The sequence below is a fragment of the Eptesicus fuscus genome, chromosome 12, assembly GCF_027574615.1.
Source record: "Eptesicus fuscus isolate TK198812 chromosome 12, DD_ASM_mEF_20220401, whole genome shotgun sequence".
Lineage (NCBI taxonomy): Eukaryota > Metazoa > Chordata > Mammalia > Chiroptera > Vespertilionidae > Eptesicus > Eptesicus fuscus.
In genome coordinates, this window is record NC_072484.1 from 17,555,159 (window position 1) to 17,572,222 (window position 17,064).

The 17,064-nt window shown below is 41.4% G+C and overlaps 1 protein-coding gene across 2 annotated transcripts in view; it reads right to left on the minus strand.

Moving 5' to 3' along the window:
- Window positions 1-17,064, minus strand: part of PCSK2 (proprotein convertase subtilisin/kexin type 2) — a 256,763-nt gene that overhangs the window by 111,090 nt on the left and 128,609 nt on the right. For both annotated transcript variants that reach the window (XM_054723859.1, XM_008141110.3), the window contains 3 exons: window positions 11,680-11,793; window positions 9,256-9,364; window positions 1,534-1,571 (listed from right to left, as the gene is read on the minus strand). In XM_054723859.1, coding sequence (XP_054579834.1) covers window positions 1,534-1,571; window positions 9,256-9,364; window positions 11,680-11,793 — 261 coding nt within the window. The remainder of the gene's footprint in view (window positions 1-1,533; window positions 1,572-9,255; window positions 9,365-11,679; window positions 11,794-17,064) is intronic.

The following is a 17,064-nucleotide window of genomic DNA, read 5'->3' on the forward strand; positions in this document are numbered from 1 at the left end:
GCAGCCCCAGCTCAGGTCTGGGGAGCATACTAACAATGCCTCTGTGTGCACCTCCCCAGGCTACCATCCCCGCCATTTCTGTGTAAGGAAAGCCTGTGGGTATCACAGCGCTGGAGAAAACGCAACACAAGCGTTTCTCAATCTCCCTTTTGGAGAACTCTCCAGAGCCTTGCAGCTCCTGGGGAGACAGAGAAAGGGATGGCATGAGAGGAGGCAAACAAGGCTCTATGTGGGGCAGTCCCTTTAAGGAGGCAAAGGGGACAGCCAGGCAGACAGCTCCACGTGTGTCTGCAGGAGGGGAGAAAGGACACAGGAAGGAGAGGAGAAATGTTTCCTTAGACTCTGCAGATGGACCACTGAGGCGGAACCTGCAACTCAGAAGTGGTTCTTTATTGTCTTATCTACAGGAGTGGAGTCTCATCTCTTGGAACAGAGCCTTGGATTAATTTGTGTCACGTCTCTCTGGGCCCACTTTGTCTGGACGGTGCCAATGATTCATTTAATTTTCTTTTTAATTATTAAAATGATGCTCAGCCCTTAGTATACTCCTGTAGATTTATAAGACTCCTGCAGTAAAGAGAAACCCAGCGCATGGGTGCTGTTTCCTAATGCTCAATGCACTTAACACGTGGAAAGTCTCTGTTCTCTTTTTGCAATGTAGATACACACCTTCTAGGGTGAATGACCCAGAATGTGGATCCCGAAACACCTCTTTTCTCTATTGAAGTTCATGTTCTCTTCAATATGACCTCTTCAGCTACTAAAATAACATTCTGAATACTTAGTTCTACAGCTTATAGAATTATTGCTTAGTAATAGTTTAGATAATTTTAAGTGAACATAGCAATGCTCGAATAGTGGCCCTCCTGGGGTTAAAATAAAGTGATCACTTACCTTTAAAGGGTTTGTAGGTTTCATCAGGGAAGCAGAGTGACTTGCATGTGGTTCTAGCCCAACAGCATTTACCATGCCTTTCTGTTAATATTTCTTACCCGTGGGAAACTAAATGCTCTACACAGTGTTGTGGGGGCAAGTCGGTGTGCAGGGCTCGTAAACACAGAGATAATAAAAAAGATGATGCTCTTGCTTTCATACAGCTATGGTTGCAATGCGAGTTGCTGCACTGTTTGGCACTTTGCCATCAGTTTCATCCAGCAAAAACCCAACAGGCTCATTTCCACCCTTCAATTCAATATTAGTATCCTCAGCTAGAGTTGATTTTAAACCTCCCTCACATTTTCCCCTCCCTGTACCTTCCAGACCTCAAGTTTCCTGCTTTTCTTCTTAGAAAACCACCAGCTTTTTCTGCTGCTAGGCTCCATACCCTGTCAGTTTGTCTTTGGCCTGAGCTGTGGCTCTAATAAGATGGGCAGTTTTAGTGTGCATGCCTGTGTATGCATGGACGTGTTCACGTGTGTGTGCCCCGTGTGCATGCATGCATGTGTAAATGTGCATGTGTATGTTCCTAATAACAAAGGACACCAGAACACCTAAGGTGCACATGTTTCCCCACACAGGTCAGCTTGTACTTACGTAATTTGAGGCCAGGTCTGGGTGGAGATAGTCAATCCCTGTGAAAAGACAATAGCACAGGAACGAAAGGTTAATACCTGCCACTGTCCTCGGGAAAGCTGCTCTAGAAAGATCTTATGTGCTGCACCCAGAATACACTGTGCCTGAGGCCCCAGCCTTGTGTTTTGCTGCCCGAGTGAGGGTGGGTGGGTTGCATCGCCCAAGTGAAGAGACAGCTGCCACCAGATGCATCGGAGGAGGGAAGCCAATTAGAGCTTGGAGCCTCAGGATAACACTTCTGCCATAAATGTTAGCACAAAGGGGCCTAGTGTGTATAAGATAGATGGCTCATCAGGGCAGTGATGCAAGAGAGATTTGTGGAAATCCTGACATTTCTAAAGCATCAACAGGCATTTCTTCTGAAATGAAACTGGCCCAGGCGAGGGAAAGCAATTATTATTGAACAGGGCCTGGACAGCCATGGATTAGGAGAGGGTTCTCTGGCATAGAGATAATAAGAGTAACATAGCTGGGCAAGAAAAACGATTAGGTGAAGAGCAAATGGTCTCCTGCAAGATGTCCTGAGTGGGAGGTGATACTTGTCTTTCCAGAATGTGGCTTTCCTGGAAGCCGAGACCTCGAGTCGCCCTGCAGGGGTCCTGTGCTTTCTCCTGCATGTGGACTACCTTGTTGACCAATAGTCATTCCAGTGGTAGAATTATGGTCCATGAGTTGCTGGCCTCCATCAGACTCGTGAGTCTCAGGAAGCACCCTGGAACTTCAAGGGCAAATTGAAAAGTTTTCCTTCAGGTCTGAGAGCCATATAATCATTGCAATTTCATTTCATCTGAGCATCTAGCCCTCCAAGAAACCAGCCAGGCTCCTGCACTACCTAGCATAATGGTTTTAAGTGTAGGTTTTGGAATCAAAGATTCAAGTTTGAATCCCAGCCATGCTGCCAACTGGCTGCATGACTTCAGGGAAAGCGGAAAGCACGTGGCTTCTATATGCTTATTTTCTTCTTGATCTAGCGGAGGTGAGAACAGTGTGGTGTGCTTGTAATGGTGGCATTTAGCAACTCTATTGGGTTGCAATATTTAAAAGCCGGAAGTATTATTCAGCCTCTCATATAGCTGTCATCTTTACTACATGCATACCAAAGTCAGGTCACAGCTATAGCTTTGTTCTGCAAAAAAGAACTTGTATCAGGATGTATATAGTTGACCCTTGAACAACGAGGGGTTAGAGGAGCCAACCTCCTGGGCAGTTGAAAAGCTGCGTGTAACTTAAGTCAGTCTTCCATGTATGTGGATTCCCAACCACCAGTTGACCCTTGAAGAAAGCAAGTTTGAACTGTGCTGACCAATAGAAAAACCTGTGTATAAGTGGACCCGCACAGTCCAAGCCAGCATTCTTCAAGGGTCAATTGTATTTGTAAAAAAAGTTTTCCTTTTTTTTTTTCTTGTTGCACAAGTCATTTCTGATAAGTACTTTTTCTCGGGAAAGCTGCTCTAACATGTTTTATATCTTGCTGCTGATATTTTGACATCTGAAACAATTACTGTTATCATGCTGATTTCTATATCTTGGGAGAGTATAGCTGGTCACTTCCTGCCCAATATCCTCCTCCTCCTCCTCCTCCTCCTCCTCCTCCTCCTCCTCCTCCTCCTCCTCCTCCTCCTCCTCCTCCTCCTCCTCCTCCTCTCAAGGACTGCAGAGAGACAGGGGTTAGAAGACTTAAAGACAAACACTTAAAAGTTTGCAGGATTCTAATTTAGAGATGGTTAGTGTAGGTTGTGTTAGGGATGAGCCTGGGCCATGGGACCAACAGATCCAGTACCATTTCAGGTTCAGACACTGTAATTAATATTTATGTGACTTTGGCCAAGTGACATAATCTCCTGGAACCTCAGTTTTTTTTGTCTTTAAAATGGGGATATTATTTACCTTGCAAAGCAATTTTCAAGATTAGAGCCAATTCATCGAAAGAGTTTAGCTTGTAGTAGACACTTGATAAATTATATTTCTATCCTCATCATTAGTACTATTATCAACCATATCACTAGAGGTATGTAGATAATGCTGAAGAACAGAACATTAAAAAAATCTACTTGGTTTTAGAATGTTGTGTTGGAATTAAATTGTTGTATATATTTTCTAAAATTTGTTAAATTTTGTGAACTCATTGTTAGGCAAAAATGTTATAACATACAGGTAAGGTAAAAGAAAAATGACAAACACACAGATGCACACACAGAGAACATTTTTTTCTAATAATGAGTCAATTTTTAAAACATGACCCCATGTTCTGAGAGTGCAAGTTGTTTAGGAGGGGAATTTTTGGAGAAATAGTAGTCTCTTCTCTGTGAAGGGAAAATATTGAAGCAAAGAGGTAATCTGAGACCAGAAGGAAATTAGAATTAAAACAAGATAAATTTAGCCCAATTAAATAAAACATCTTTAATTAGGTTATGGGGAAGACCAGGTGTTAAGTTAGAACAGATACAGACTTTAGTCTGAGAAAGAAAATATTATTTATAGAATTGTGAAGGATGACAGACATGATCCAGAGAAATAAAAATTAACTGAAGCAAGAAAATGATAACCTGGTAATTAAATAGTATTTTAAGAGTTTTGTAAGTTTTATATTCAGGGGAATATGCTGAATACATCTTCTTTTTTTTTTTTTTTTTGAGACTTGGTGTCTAATTTTATTATTTTTTTAAATTTAATAAATCTTTATTGTTCAGATTATTACAATTGTTTCTCCTTTTTTCCCCCATAGCTCCCCTCCACCCAGTTCCCACCCCACCCACTGCCCTTACCCGCCCCCCCCATTGTCCTCATCCATAGGTGTACGATTTTAGTCCAGTCTCTTCCCGCACCCCCCCACACCCCTTTCCCCCTGATAATTATCAATCCACTCCCTTTCTTTGCCCCTGATTCTATTATATTCACCAGTTTATTCTGTTCCTCAGATTTTTAATTCACTTGATTTTTAGGTTCACTTGTTGATAGATATGTATTTGTTGTTCATAATTTTTATCTTTACTTTTTTCTTCTTCCTCTTCTTAAAGAATACCTTTCAGCATTTCATATAATACTGGTTTGGTGGTGATGAACTCCTTTAGCTTTTTCTTGTCTGTGAAGCCTTTTATCTGACCTTCAATTCTGAATGATAACTTTTGCTGGGTAGAGTAATCTTGGTTGTAGGTTCTTGCTATTCATCACTTTGAATATTTCTTGCCACTCCCTTCTGGCCTGCATAGTTTCTGTTGAGAAATCAGCTGACAATCGTATGGGTGCTCCCTTGTAGGTAATTAACTGTTTTTCTCTTGCTGCTTTTAATATTCTCTCTTTGTCTTTTGCCCTTGGCATTTTAATTATGATGTGTCTTGGTGTGGTCCTCTTTGGATTCCTTTTTTTTGGGGGTTCTGTGCGCTTCCTGGACTTGTAAGTCTATTTCTTTCACCAGGTGGGTGAAGTTTTCTGTCATGATTTCTTCAAATAGGTTTTCAGTATCTTGCTCTCTCTCTTCTTCTGACACCCCCATAATTCTGATGTTGGTACGCTTGAAGTTGTCCCAGAGGCTTCTTACACTATCTTCAACTTTTTGGATTCTTTTTTCTTTTTGCTTTTCTGGTTGAGTGTTTTTTGCTTCTTTGTATTTCAAATCTTTGACTTGATTCTTGCGGTCCTCTAGTCTGCTGTTGGGTCTCTGTATAATATTTTTTATTTCAGTCAGTGTATGTTTAATTTCTAGTTGGTCCTTTTTCATATCCTTGAGGGTCTTGTTAAATTTATCGGCCTTTTCTAGGAAATTCTTGAAAAACCTTATAACCGTGGTTTTGAATTCTATATCCAGTCATTTGTTCTCCTCCATTTCTTTCATTTGTGGTCTGTTTCTTTGACTCCGAATTTTCGTTTCTTCCCTGAGTTGGTAGGGTAGCCTTGTGTGCTAGGTTTCCTATATGGCCTGGTGGGTCAGCCTCCCCAGTTACCTGAGGTGGACACTATTGGTGCTCCCCTTTGTGGACTGTGTGTACAGCCTTATTGTAGTTAAGTCTTGATTGTTGTTGGTATCACTGGGAGGAATTGACCTCCAGGCCAATTGGCTGTGAGTATCAGCTGTGTCTACGCCGGGATACCTTCTGTATTGGAGACAGCCTTATAGGACCAGCCTTGCAAAATTGCAAAAGCCTTTGCGCTCAGCTTGGATGGGGTGGAGTCTCAGGGCTGAGCAGACAGTCTTGGCTTCCCATCAGCCCTGCCCTTGCACACGTGCCTCCAGACCTCTGCCTTCCATGGATCCCCTGAGTTTCCACCTGACAGTCCAGATTCCCCTTGTAAGAGCGTGGGTCACCCAGGGGCTCACCCGGAATTGGGATTCAGTGCAGTCAGGAGCTTCCGACTCCTTCCACTATGGAAAGCCTGTGGCAACCTCCTCAGTCAGACCTCTCTGTGCGCACTCATGCGCGCGCGCGCCTCCAGACCCCTGCCCGCTGCGGCTCCCCTGAGTCTCCGAGTCTCCCTGTGCCTTTCTCTACAGTCCAGACTCCACCTGTATGAGCCTGGGTCCACAGGGTTTCAGATGGAGCTGGGGTTCAGGGCAGTCAGAACTGGGGTTCAGTGCAGTCGGGCACTTCCTTTCCCCTCCCACCAGCCAGGCACTCGGCCGCCCTTCCTCTCTGCGTGCACGTCTCCGTACCTCAGCGCTTTGCGGTTCCTCTGATCTGTGAGCTTTTCTCTTTCCTTCTAGTTGTAGAATTTCCACTCAGCCAGCTTTCCTGTGGTTTTGTATGATGTCCGTTCTGTCTTTTAGTTGTTGTTTTGAAATTGTTGTGAAAGGCAGCAGTTTAGGTGCTTACCTATGCCGCCATCTTGGTTTCTCCTACATCTTCTAAATCAGCTTATTTTTTCACTTCTTGTATTAGTAACATATTCAATCTTATTTTTCATGTATTTGTTTATTTTCAGCAATGACTGATAGACCCTATGTAGGTCCTGGAAAAAACAGACAGTTTGGACACTGAACCTGAGCTATGGCTCATGTTCTGCAGGGGCACCTACTCATCAGCCAATCATAATGAATATGGGGCACAAATTAAAAATATTTGGTTATATTTTTGTTCATAAGCCATTAGTATCTGCCACTAGTTTGAAGTCTAATCCACAATAGTCCAAATTCCCAGGAAGCTCCAGAGACTTCAGGGAATTAGCAAGGAGCTCCATGTACATCTTCCTAGTTAGAATGGTAATAGTTCAGTTGAGATGTATTACTGGTCCTAAGCCCAGTTCCTTTCATTGTTCTAAGAAAGATAGCTCCTTGCACCATCCCTATGGACTTATATGCTGCTGAGGAGTAGACCTCAATGGATTAATTGTATTTTCAAAGGTGGTGGTTCAGTATCACTGATCCCATATGGTATTCTACAGTATGACAAGGTCATCCCCTCCCTGATTTAGAGGTAAGTCTATTCTTTCTTCTTCAGTCTGACTGGGCTGTGGTTGCTTCTACAAATAAGTTATAGAAGCTATGACTTTCAAGGCTAAGTCAGAAAAGGCCAGGCATCTTCCACCTGTTTCCTTTGGACACTTGCTTACCCTTCAGGAAGCAAGCTGCCATGGAAGAATCCCATGTGTAGTCACTCTGTTTGACTGCTGAGCCCCAGCAACAGCCAGCATCAACTATTAGCCATCTTGGTTCAGCTCAGTCAAGCCTTCCGATGACCACAGCCCAGCCAACATCTGAATGCCTGTTCTTGGGAACCCTGAGCCATCTGTAAAAATCCATCTACCTTGCTGGCGAGACCACATGGAGTGTAGAAGCTGGGACTGTATGGAGCTGGAGGGAGCCTCCAGTTGCATCCAGTCCCAGCCGTCTTCAGACTCCAACTGCATGAGATACCCCAGAAAGGCCAGCAGCAGAACTGTCCAGCTGAGCCTGGGCAATCCACAGAACTGTGAGAAAGAACAATATGGTGGTTATTTAAAGCCACTTAACTTTGAGGTGATTTGTTCTGCGTTAGTAGGTGACCAAAACAATGGGGAAGTTAGGAGTTTTAATTGGGAGGAAGAGAATTTGCTTCTTTCTTTTTTTTGGAATCCCAAAGGCCACTGATGAGCAGAAGAAACAACATAAATCAAATTCTGTCAAAACTTTCTGAAGGACTTGGCCTTGCAAGCCAGGAAACATGGAGCAGAGGCAAGAGTCATCTTTGCTATCTTTGGAAGGGACGATGGACACTCAGGCGAGGGGGTTACATTTAAAGAGTCCTGAAGCAGGCATCATAGGGCTGATGGAGGTTTCATAAGAGCGGTGTGCCTGTCTGTTGTCACTGTGGTGCCACTTTGAGGGTGCTTCTCTAATACCCAACAGGGAGTACACCGTGGATATGCTGTATGGTCATTACAATATATCCTAGGTAGGTTTTCCCCAAACCTAGGTGCATCTTTCTCCTGGGCGAGCTGGCGTCAGCCACTTTAGTTTCTAAACCAAAACATTAGGAAAGAAGAGACTGTTTCAGCTCCAGACACGGTGCACAGACACTCTTGTGCAGAGCTCCTTTCTTCTTGTGAAAACCCTCGGCTGCTAGAGAAAGCTTTTACATCCACTTCAAAATGTTGAACACATCAGAAAAGAGGGAGGCATTGTTTTTATGTTGCTATTTAATGAGCCCACACAAAGACAGCAGCAATTTTAATCACTCTGGCTTCCCTTGTTTTCCCATCAATTCTGTTTCAAAGGCTTGCTTTAGAGAACATAGTGTTCTTTGAGGATCTTCAGAAGGGAAAGGCTCCATCCGTTGTTTCATCTTTGTATAGTCTTTATATGTAATTGGGCCAAAACTGCACAGTGGCACTTTTACTGGGAGACCCAGACAGCTAATGAAGACCCAGATAGTACATCCCCAATGAGATAACTACAGGGCAGAGACGCTCCAGGATCTTGGCAGAGCCAAGGACATGTGTAGTTAGAAAAACAATTCACCCAAACTGTTGGCTTTCATATAAAAAAACTATTGAAAATAAAGCTCTGTTAAATCTTTGTCTGGCAGGTGTTTGGGATAGGATAATATGTTCTAGGAGTCATGCATCATAAAATGTTATCAAAGTCTGCTTTACAAAGGCTCATTCTGAAAGTAACAATAAAGAAAAAAATTCTCCAAAGCCCAATCCTGCTGCTAAAAAGCTATTTCATGGACCTAGAGCCACATGGTCTAATATACGTAAATTTCTGTGACAATAAAAATGGAGTTTTTGGCTTGAATTTCAGCAGCTGCTAGATCCATGTAGCTACTGAGAACTTGAAATGCAGCTAGAAGTTGAATTTTTAATTTTATTTAGCGTTAATTAATTGAAGTTTAAATGTAAATAGCCACATATGGCTAGTGGCTAGTACATTGGACAGTGTGGATCTAGAGAAATAGATGGTAAATATAAAGAGGTTTAGAAGATGTTTTAAGGTAAAGTATAAGCAGTGGTTTAATAAGAAATTAAAGTTGCAGGATGATCAGATTTCATTAGTTTATTTAATTTATTAATTCAACAAATTTTTGTTAAGGGTATCCTCAAATTTGAGGATGATGGATTTGAAGGAAGGTGAAGGCTTGGCCACAGTATAGATGGTTATCAGGCCCAACATCTGGCTATTCTGTCTCCAAAAGAAGGACTCTCTTATATGCTGAAGCACTGCAAAGACACCCTTGCTTACAAATGCTGTAAAGGCATTGAAAAACTCACCATCATCCATAATTCCAATGGTAACACCTTTCCCTGTGTAGCCCAGCTCCCAGGCTTCTGCCACATTCAAATCAAGGCCAGGAGTGCCATCGGCTTGTCCAGTATTGATCTGGTACAGGAATTCCAAGCAGAGAATCTTATTAGTTCGGTGGAGTAAAGCACCTGTGTAAATGTTTGCTTGACATGCTCTGCAGCCATCTGCTATTCCAGGGCCAGCTCAAAGGCCGCATCTTCCCTGAACCAGTACTTCTGGGCATCCTCCCACTAGCCTCCTCCTTTAATTTTTTGATATACACTGTTAATGCTTTATATTTTTTATAAGTATGCAAACGCAGTTTCAATCCTCCCATCTTTTATGACCAGATTGTGATCTTTAAACTCCATAGAGCTGCCATTTCCAGAAACCCTCCTTAGTTTAGAATTAAGTGCTTGCTTTTGTAGTTCTTGATTTATACTTCACATTTTGAATTTAGCACATATTGTTTGGGATTATTCTTATGTGACTATGATTTCCTTACTACATACAATATCCTTTGCAAGAGGGAGATGTTCTATTTACCTTTGTGATTTCAATACTACCACACCAATCTTGCTTTAAAAATATTTGTTGAGCTAATTAAAGATAGCTGGCTCAACTTTAGTGCATATTCTCCCCCTTAAAAAATCCAAAGATGAAATAAAGGAAAACAAAGGAAAAAAAATCCCAAATAAATGTGCTTACTGCCCTCTTTTCATGCATCTTTGTCCTGTGCAGATTTTCTCAAAGATGAGTCATAAAAAAATAGTGACATCAGAGTTTGTATTGGCAGAAACTCACAGTGACCAATTGGCCGTTACAGTGTTGCTAAAACACTGTAAGAGACATTCATTGTGTGAATGTCTCTTCATAAAAATGGCCACTCTTCATAAAAATGGCCACTCTTCTCCTTCCAGGCATTTGTTAAGATTATACCTCTCCATTCCCTTGGAAGTGAGAATGACTGATTTTGGCCAATAGAATATGAGCTTATGTGTCATCTGTCACATCTATGTGGAAGCTTTAAGAGCCACTGTGCAATTTGCCCCTTTCTTTCCCTCATGTGCTCATGAAAGCAGGGATCAAGATGGAGTGGAGATGGAGCTTAATTTGCCTGAGTTCCTGATGGATTATGAAACATTGGAGGCATAGCATGAGTGAGAAACTTTGATTTCATTAAGCCACTGTGATTTGAGGGTTGTTATTGCAAGAAACATAGCCTATCCTGACTGATATAGTCATCCCTTTGTATCGGAAGAGATGGTTCCAGAACCCCTGTGGATACCAAAATACATGGATGCTCAAGTCCCTTATATAAAATGGTTTGCTATTTGCATATAACTTACGTTTTGCACATAGGTTACAGTAGGATATGCCTACACTTCATTTGTGTGGATTCGGCATAATGCTCTACATGTGGCAAATTAAAGTTTTGCCTATTGGAAATTTCTGGGATTATTTTTAAAGTATTTTCAACCCCTAGTTGATTGAATTGTGGAGGTGGAACCCGTGGATATGAAGGGCTGACTGTACACATAAGTTTATTTAGATACCCAAATGGAATTTTTAGAATTCCATGCCCAAAAGCATAAGGCATAGTCAAGGTCTAAAGCCCCAAGAGGGAGGGTTTGTGGTGTATTCCTATAATGTAGCCGTCCATGGGTCATAATTTATTTTCTCTTTTGCTCGACATCTTTTAATCTTAAATAAAACTTCACTCACATTGATAAATTAGTCACTCATTTCCTCTCAATATGCCCTGCAGTTTGTTTTGTTTGGAGGCTTTGAGCACCTTTTCAACATAACTCAACCCATCCAAATGGATGGACTCTTGGAGAGCCAGAAAATATTCACTACCAGACAGATGGGTTTCCCTGCCTTGAATCCTGCATCAATTAAGTACCATGGAACTGATTTGCTGCCATTATTTGAGGAAACACTGATAGATGCTACTTCTGCTACTTTAGTTTTCGAGGTCTCTTGCTTGTCTCTTGTGTAGTCACCTGATTCTTTGCCTTATGTCTGTTGTTCCATCATGTCCTACTATTACTCTGATGGTTGAGACCCCCACATAACTCTTCCCAGACCTTTGAGTTGACCTTTACATGTTTTTGCATCTTCATTCATACATACACTGGGGCACTTTTCAGAGTCTGGGAGAATCTGATCAGCTTTTGGTAGTTGCTTTGACCCTAGGAGTCCATGGCTACTTAGCAGTTCAGAAGAAAGCAGATTAGGGAATGAGATGCTTGGGCGGTGCTAGAAAATCAATACGGATCAGAGGGGATAGAGCAGTTGACGGAGTCGGATGCTGGCCAATGTCCCAAAGAATAATGAGGAAATGGAAATGCATTTTGTATCCCAAGTCTCAAAATGAGAAACGTTAGGAATAATACAGAGACACTTACCAGATACCATTGCTTTGTAAAAAGAGGATCATTCATGTTGATATCGATCTCATTGATATCTCTATACCCTCGCTTTTTCCGTTGGAATCCTTCTTGTTGCAAGGCCATCTTTACCTGGAATGACAATACTGGCACATTACCTGACTATCAACCTAAACATTCCTCTTTTGAAATTTATTTCCATGAATTCAAGTTCCATTTGTATCTGAAGTGTTTTTTTTTTCCCCATCCGAAGCTATGCTTATCTCATATACACTCTCACTTTCTGATTATTTTCCAAGGGCATCTACTTCTGCTTGCAGTGAGCAAACAGGCTTGGTGATGGCTCAAAGTGAGTTTCCCTAAATAAGAATTAGATGGAAAAAGTACTCTCAAAGAAGATAAGGTGGTAGGGCCATTAAGAGAAAGAAAACAAAGCAAAGGAATACTTTTATGAAGGAAAGGAGAGTGATATGGATTCAGGGAGGGAGAGAGTGAAACCTCATTGATCGTTTTTCTGGAGGGCTTCTCAGCCTTTCCATTTGTTGATAGTACTGTGCTATCACATTTGGGAATCAGCTCAAAACAAACAAACAAGAAACAAAAGACCTGTGTGGAGAGCCAGTAAGTCCATAGCAAAGCTCTAGAAGGTAAGCGAGGGACCTTTGAAGAGAAATTGATGGATGGTGCTGCTGTTCTTGCAATGACAACACTTCGGTTTTGGACAGTAAAACATTAGAACCCCAAGCCCTTGGATGGAAATAAAGCTCAGGAGCTGAATTAGTTCAAACAGGCTCCTGGCAACAGCTAGGCTCTGTCTCAATCAGGAAACTTTCTTTCACTTGGGCAAAAACATATCTATCACCCAATAGCTGTGGCCAGTCTCTGAACGTCTACACACTCACAGACTATGCAAATGTATAAAAAAGTGTGTGCTGGATACTTATTATTTATTTAAATTATATTTTTTTCTGCCCGAGATTTATTTCTCCTTTTATCAAATTTCCCCAGTATATTAGGGGAAATATATATATACTAGCATTCCTGTTGCAGGAAAAATCCTGCAATAGGGTTTTCTGCTGCACTCTACCCCGCCCTGCCTGCGCTCCTCCCTTCTCCCCCGCCCCGCCTTCTCCGCCAGCCAGTCTGCTCTCCTTCCTTCTCCCCCAGCCCCGCCTCCACTCCTCCCTTCTCCCCCCGCCCCGCTTGCTTGCTTCTCTGCAGCTTTGCTCCCTTCTGCAGCTCTTGGCTTCTTTCTACGCTGTCTTGATATGCAAATTAGCCGCCATCTTGGTTGGGTAATTTGCATACTCATCCTGATTGGCTGGTGGGCGTGGCTTGGGCGTAGCGAAGGTGCGGTCAATTTGCATATTTGTCTATTATTATGTAGGATATATATATATATATATATATATATATATATATATACACACACACACACACACATAATTTTATATATATATATACATATATATACATACATATATGTATATATATGTATATATATATACACATACACAAATATATATATATATGTGTATATATATATATATATATATATATATATATATATAATTTAATTTTATTTCTCTTAATGGCCCTACCACCTAATCTTCCTTGAGAGTACTTTTTCCACCTAAATCTTATTTAGGGAAACTCACTTTGAGCCATCACCGAGTCCACTAGGTTCTCTGTGGAGTGAAATTTGAGGCATCTGCCTGCTGTAAAGAAACTGAAGCTCTCCTTGCCACAGAGGTGCTCAGTGGGTATCTCTCTTCCAGGACCTGAATCCTGCAGGCCAGCCCTGGGACTCCCTCAGGATTGATCCTTCAGCCTCTCATAGGTTGTAAGCTCCCAAACTTTTCCAACAAATTCTCTTTTGCCTAAGTGATACAGAATCTATTCCTGTTGCTTGCAATCAAGAACTCTGATATGGGACAAGAGAGTCCAAGTCAAGAGTGGTGGTGGGCAGGGAAGAATGAAGAGATTGAAGATGTGGCCCAAACCTTTGTCTTCCTGCTTCCCTGGAATGTGGAAGAATGCTGTGGGGAGTAGCTCCTCACTTCCCCATCTACACACTCACACAGAAGGCCTGGGGCTCATTTGCCAGAAAAACTCCCAATTCTATCCAAAATGCCATCCATATAGAAAAGAAGTGGTAGGTGTTGCAAGAGTAATTGACCAGGGACCCCAGCTGCTGCACTCTGAAATCTAGTGTTTGCTCTGTGAGTTCTCTGGAGGTATTGCAGCAAGAGACATTCACTGGGGTGTAGTTTCTATAAAAATCCCCCAAAGAAGTAGCAGTATCATTAGGGAAAAAAAGGGGGATAAATGGTTATATTTTTAAAAAATATTTTTTAATTGATTTCAGAGAGGAAGGGAGAGGGATAGAGGGATAGAAACCTCAATGATGAGAGAGAATCATTGATTGGCTGCCTCCTGCACACCCCACACTAGGGATGGAGCCTGCAACCCAGACATGTGCCCAGACTGGGAATCAAACCATGACTTCCTGGTTCATAGGTCAACGCTTAACCACTGAGCCATGCTGGCGGGGCTAGATGGATATTTTTATAATGACAAAATTTGGACACAACTAGTGCCCATCAGATGATTCAAATTTAATTACATATACACATATAGGGTGTCCCAAAAATGTATACACACTTTAACAGCTGATAACTCAATTTTGAAAATGAAATGTATTTTAATAAGCAATGCCTTTATAATTATTCAAAATGTATGTATACATTTTTTGGGACACCCTAAATATGTTTATATGAAGCAGATGCCAAGATAAGATTAAACATGCAAGAAGTTTATTAGGAGAGAAAATGCAAGAAACTGTGCTGCAAGTCTGGCCCCATAAAGAAGAGAGTGTACAAGGTTGGGCAAAAGAGTCCTTGACTGCCCCATAGTCTAAAGAAGGTTTGGCAAAGCTGTTGGGGATCCAAAGTCGGCTGTCAGAGGGTCCCTGTGTCTCCCAGGTGTAGGCCTGCTTCAGTACTCCTGCCGAGCTCAGTCACTGGTTGGAGCAGCCCCAGCCAGTGTGGCCTGTTGCCAACACGATAATAGATTTCAGAGTGCAGCTGCTGGGGTCTCTGGTCAATTACTCTCTCTGTCGTCAGGGGCCTGTCAGCATATTCTCACAGCTGCCACAGAATATATCCATACGTTTATATATGTGTCTCTGTGCTTGTGTGTAAGCATTAATGTAGAACATTTAAAATGTCCAAGTCAATGTAATATTCAACCTGGAAAGAACCAGACACACCTCTCATAAAACCTTTTTAATACTGTGAAAGCAAATACAATAGTTCCCCTTTATCCACATTCCAAGATCCCCAGTGGATGACTGAAACTGCGGATAGTACTGTTCTTTCCTACACATACACACACACACACACACACACACCTTTTTACTTAAAAGAAACACTTAAGGGCATATCTGAACTGCCAGCATCATTTGTGCTTTGGGGCCATTATTAAGTAAAATAGGGGTTATCTGAACACAAGCACTTCGATACCTCCATAGTCGATCTGATAATCAAGAAGGCTAGTAAGTGACTGAGGGGGTGAGGGAGAGCATACATAGTGTGGACACGCTGGACAAAGGGATGATTCACATCCTGGGCTGGTTGAAGCAGGACAGCGTGGGAATTCAATATACTCACAAAGGCAAACAGTTTAAATAGAAATTTTTTTTCTGGAATTTTCCATTTAATATTTTCTGACCAAGGTTGACCACCAGTAACTTAAACCACAGAAAGCAAAAACCAAGGATAAGGGCAAAACCTATATTCAAATTGGAGTGTCACGTTAACTTGGGAAGGAAGGAGCCTGGATTTGGCCATCTCATCTTCCCCTTTTGGTCCCACAACCTGGCCTTTATCTGCTCTCCTCACTAATGGAAGCAGTTACTGGCCTGCCCTGAGGGAGTCTGGTTACATTGGATTCGTCAGGAATGACTTCATTGAGCAGTTTCCCTTTGTAGGGATCTTTGTTGAGCAAGACTACCTACCATGTGGATGTTTGAACACTCTCATCTGCAAGTTGTTTCCCAGCAGCATAAACACAGGAGGACACATCAGATTTCATCTTTTTAAATATGTAATAGCAGCGAAAGCTGTTACAATGTCACTCCCAAATCAATTAGACCAAATATGTGCTAATGATAAGACTGTTTAAACCCATTTCCATAAGATTAATTTTCAATTTCATAAATTAGGTTTTAATGGAGACCAGTGATGCTTTGGAATGTGACCCTCTGGATACTACCCTCCTTGCAACTCAGGAGCACCAAAGCAGGACTGCGTTGTCTGAAATTATGCATCTCGTGCTACTAAAAATTAGGCCTCAGAAGACTGCAGAGGACTTTATCTTCATGTCTTCAGTGAAAACCACAGCTACAATTTCAAGAGAGATGAACACCTTTAAGACATATTTTTACTTATTGCACTTAAATAACTGGAAAACAATTCTTTTCCCTCTGCCACAATAATACCATGTAATACCATCAATTGCTTTTGTTTTTCTGTTTTTTTTTTCCAATCTGAATTTGCATTCAAATATAATTTTTACATAACAGTAATCACATTAAAGATAAAATTATGCATCTTCTTCACTAAGTATCTAACCATAGGAATTTTAATATGCTGCTATATAGGTCTCATATTTTAATTTTAATGGCTATCTAAATATTCCATAGAGTAAAGTATCATAATTTACCCAACATTTTCCCTCCTATTGGTCATTTGAATTTTTTTTATTATCATAAGTAAAATTGCCAGAAGCAGAAAGATGAGGTTATAAACTACTTTTAAAGACCTCTGGGGAAGACTTCTGTGTTATAATTCTATTTGTGAGAAAGCCCTAAATGTCAGAGAAGTATTTCCTAGTGTTTACATTCCTTCCTCACATTATAACTAAAAGGCTGGTTTTATTCTCTCTTCCTCCTCCTCTTAATTATAACCTTTCACACAGGATACATTTCATTACCACTTAGATATGGTCCCAATGACATGCATGTGACTTAATTATAGCTTCTTACCTTCTCAAAAAATAATGTACAGCTAACATTGGTATTTCATTTTAGAATACTTCCCTAAGTTGGTCCATAGACCTAAATATTTACACAAATAAAAAATATAAGAAAGCAAGCGTGTTTTGTTACTGGGTATTATTTTATTAAAAATGAACAGATGGATATTTTAAACCTGAATTTGACACATGTGCACAGCACAAATTTTACCTGAGCAACTCCCCTATGCCTTCTCCCTCTATCCCTCTCCTCAATTAAAAATTCTTCAGTCGTGCCCTAGCCGGCTTGGCTCAGTGGATAGAGTGTCAGCCTGTGGACTGAAGGGTCCCAGGTTTGATTCTGGCCAAGGGCACATGCCTGGGTTG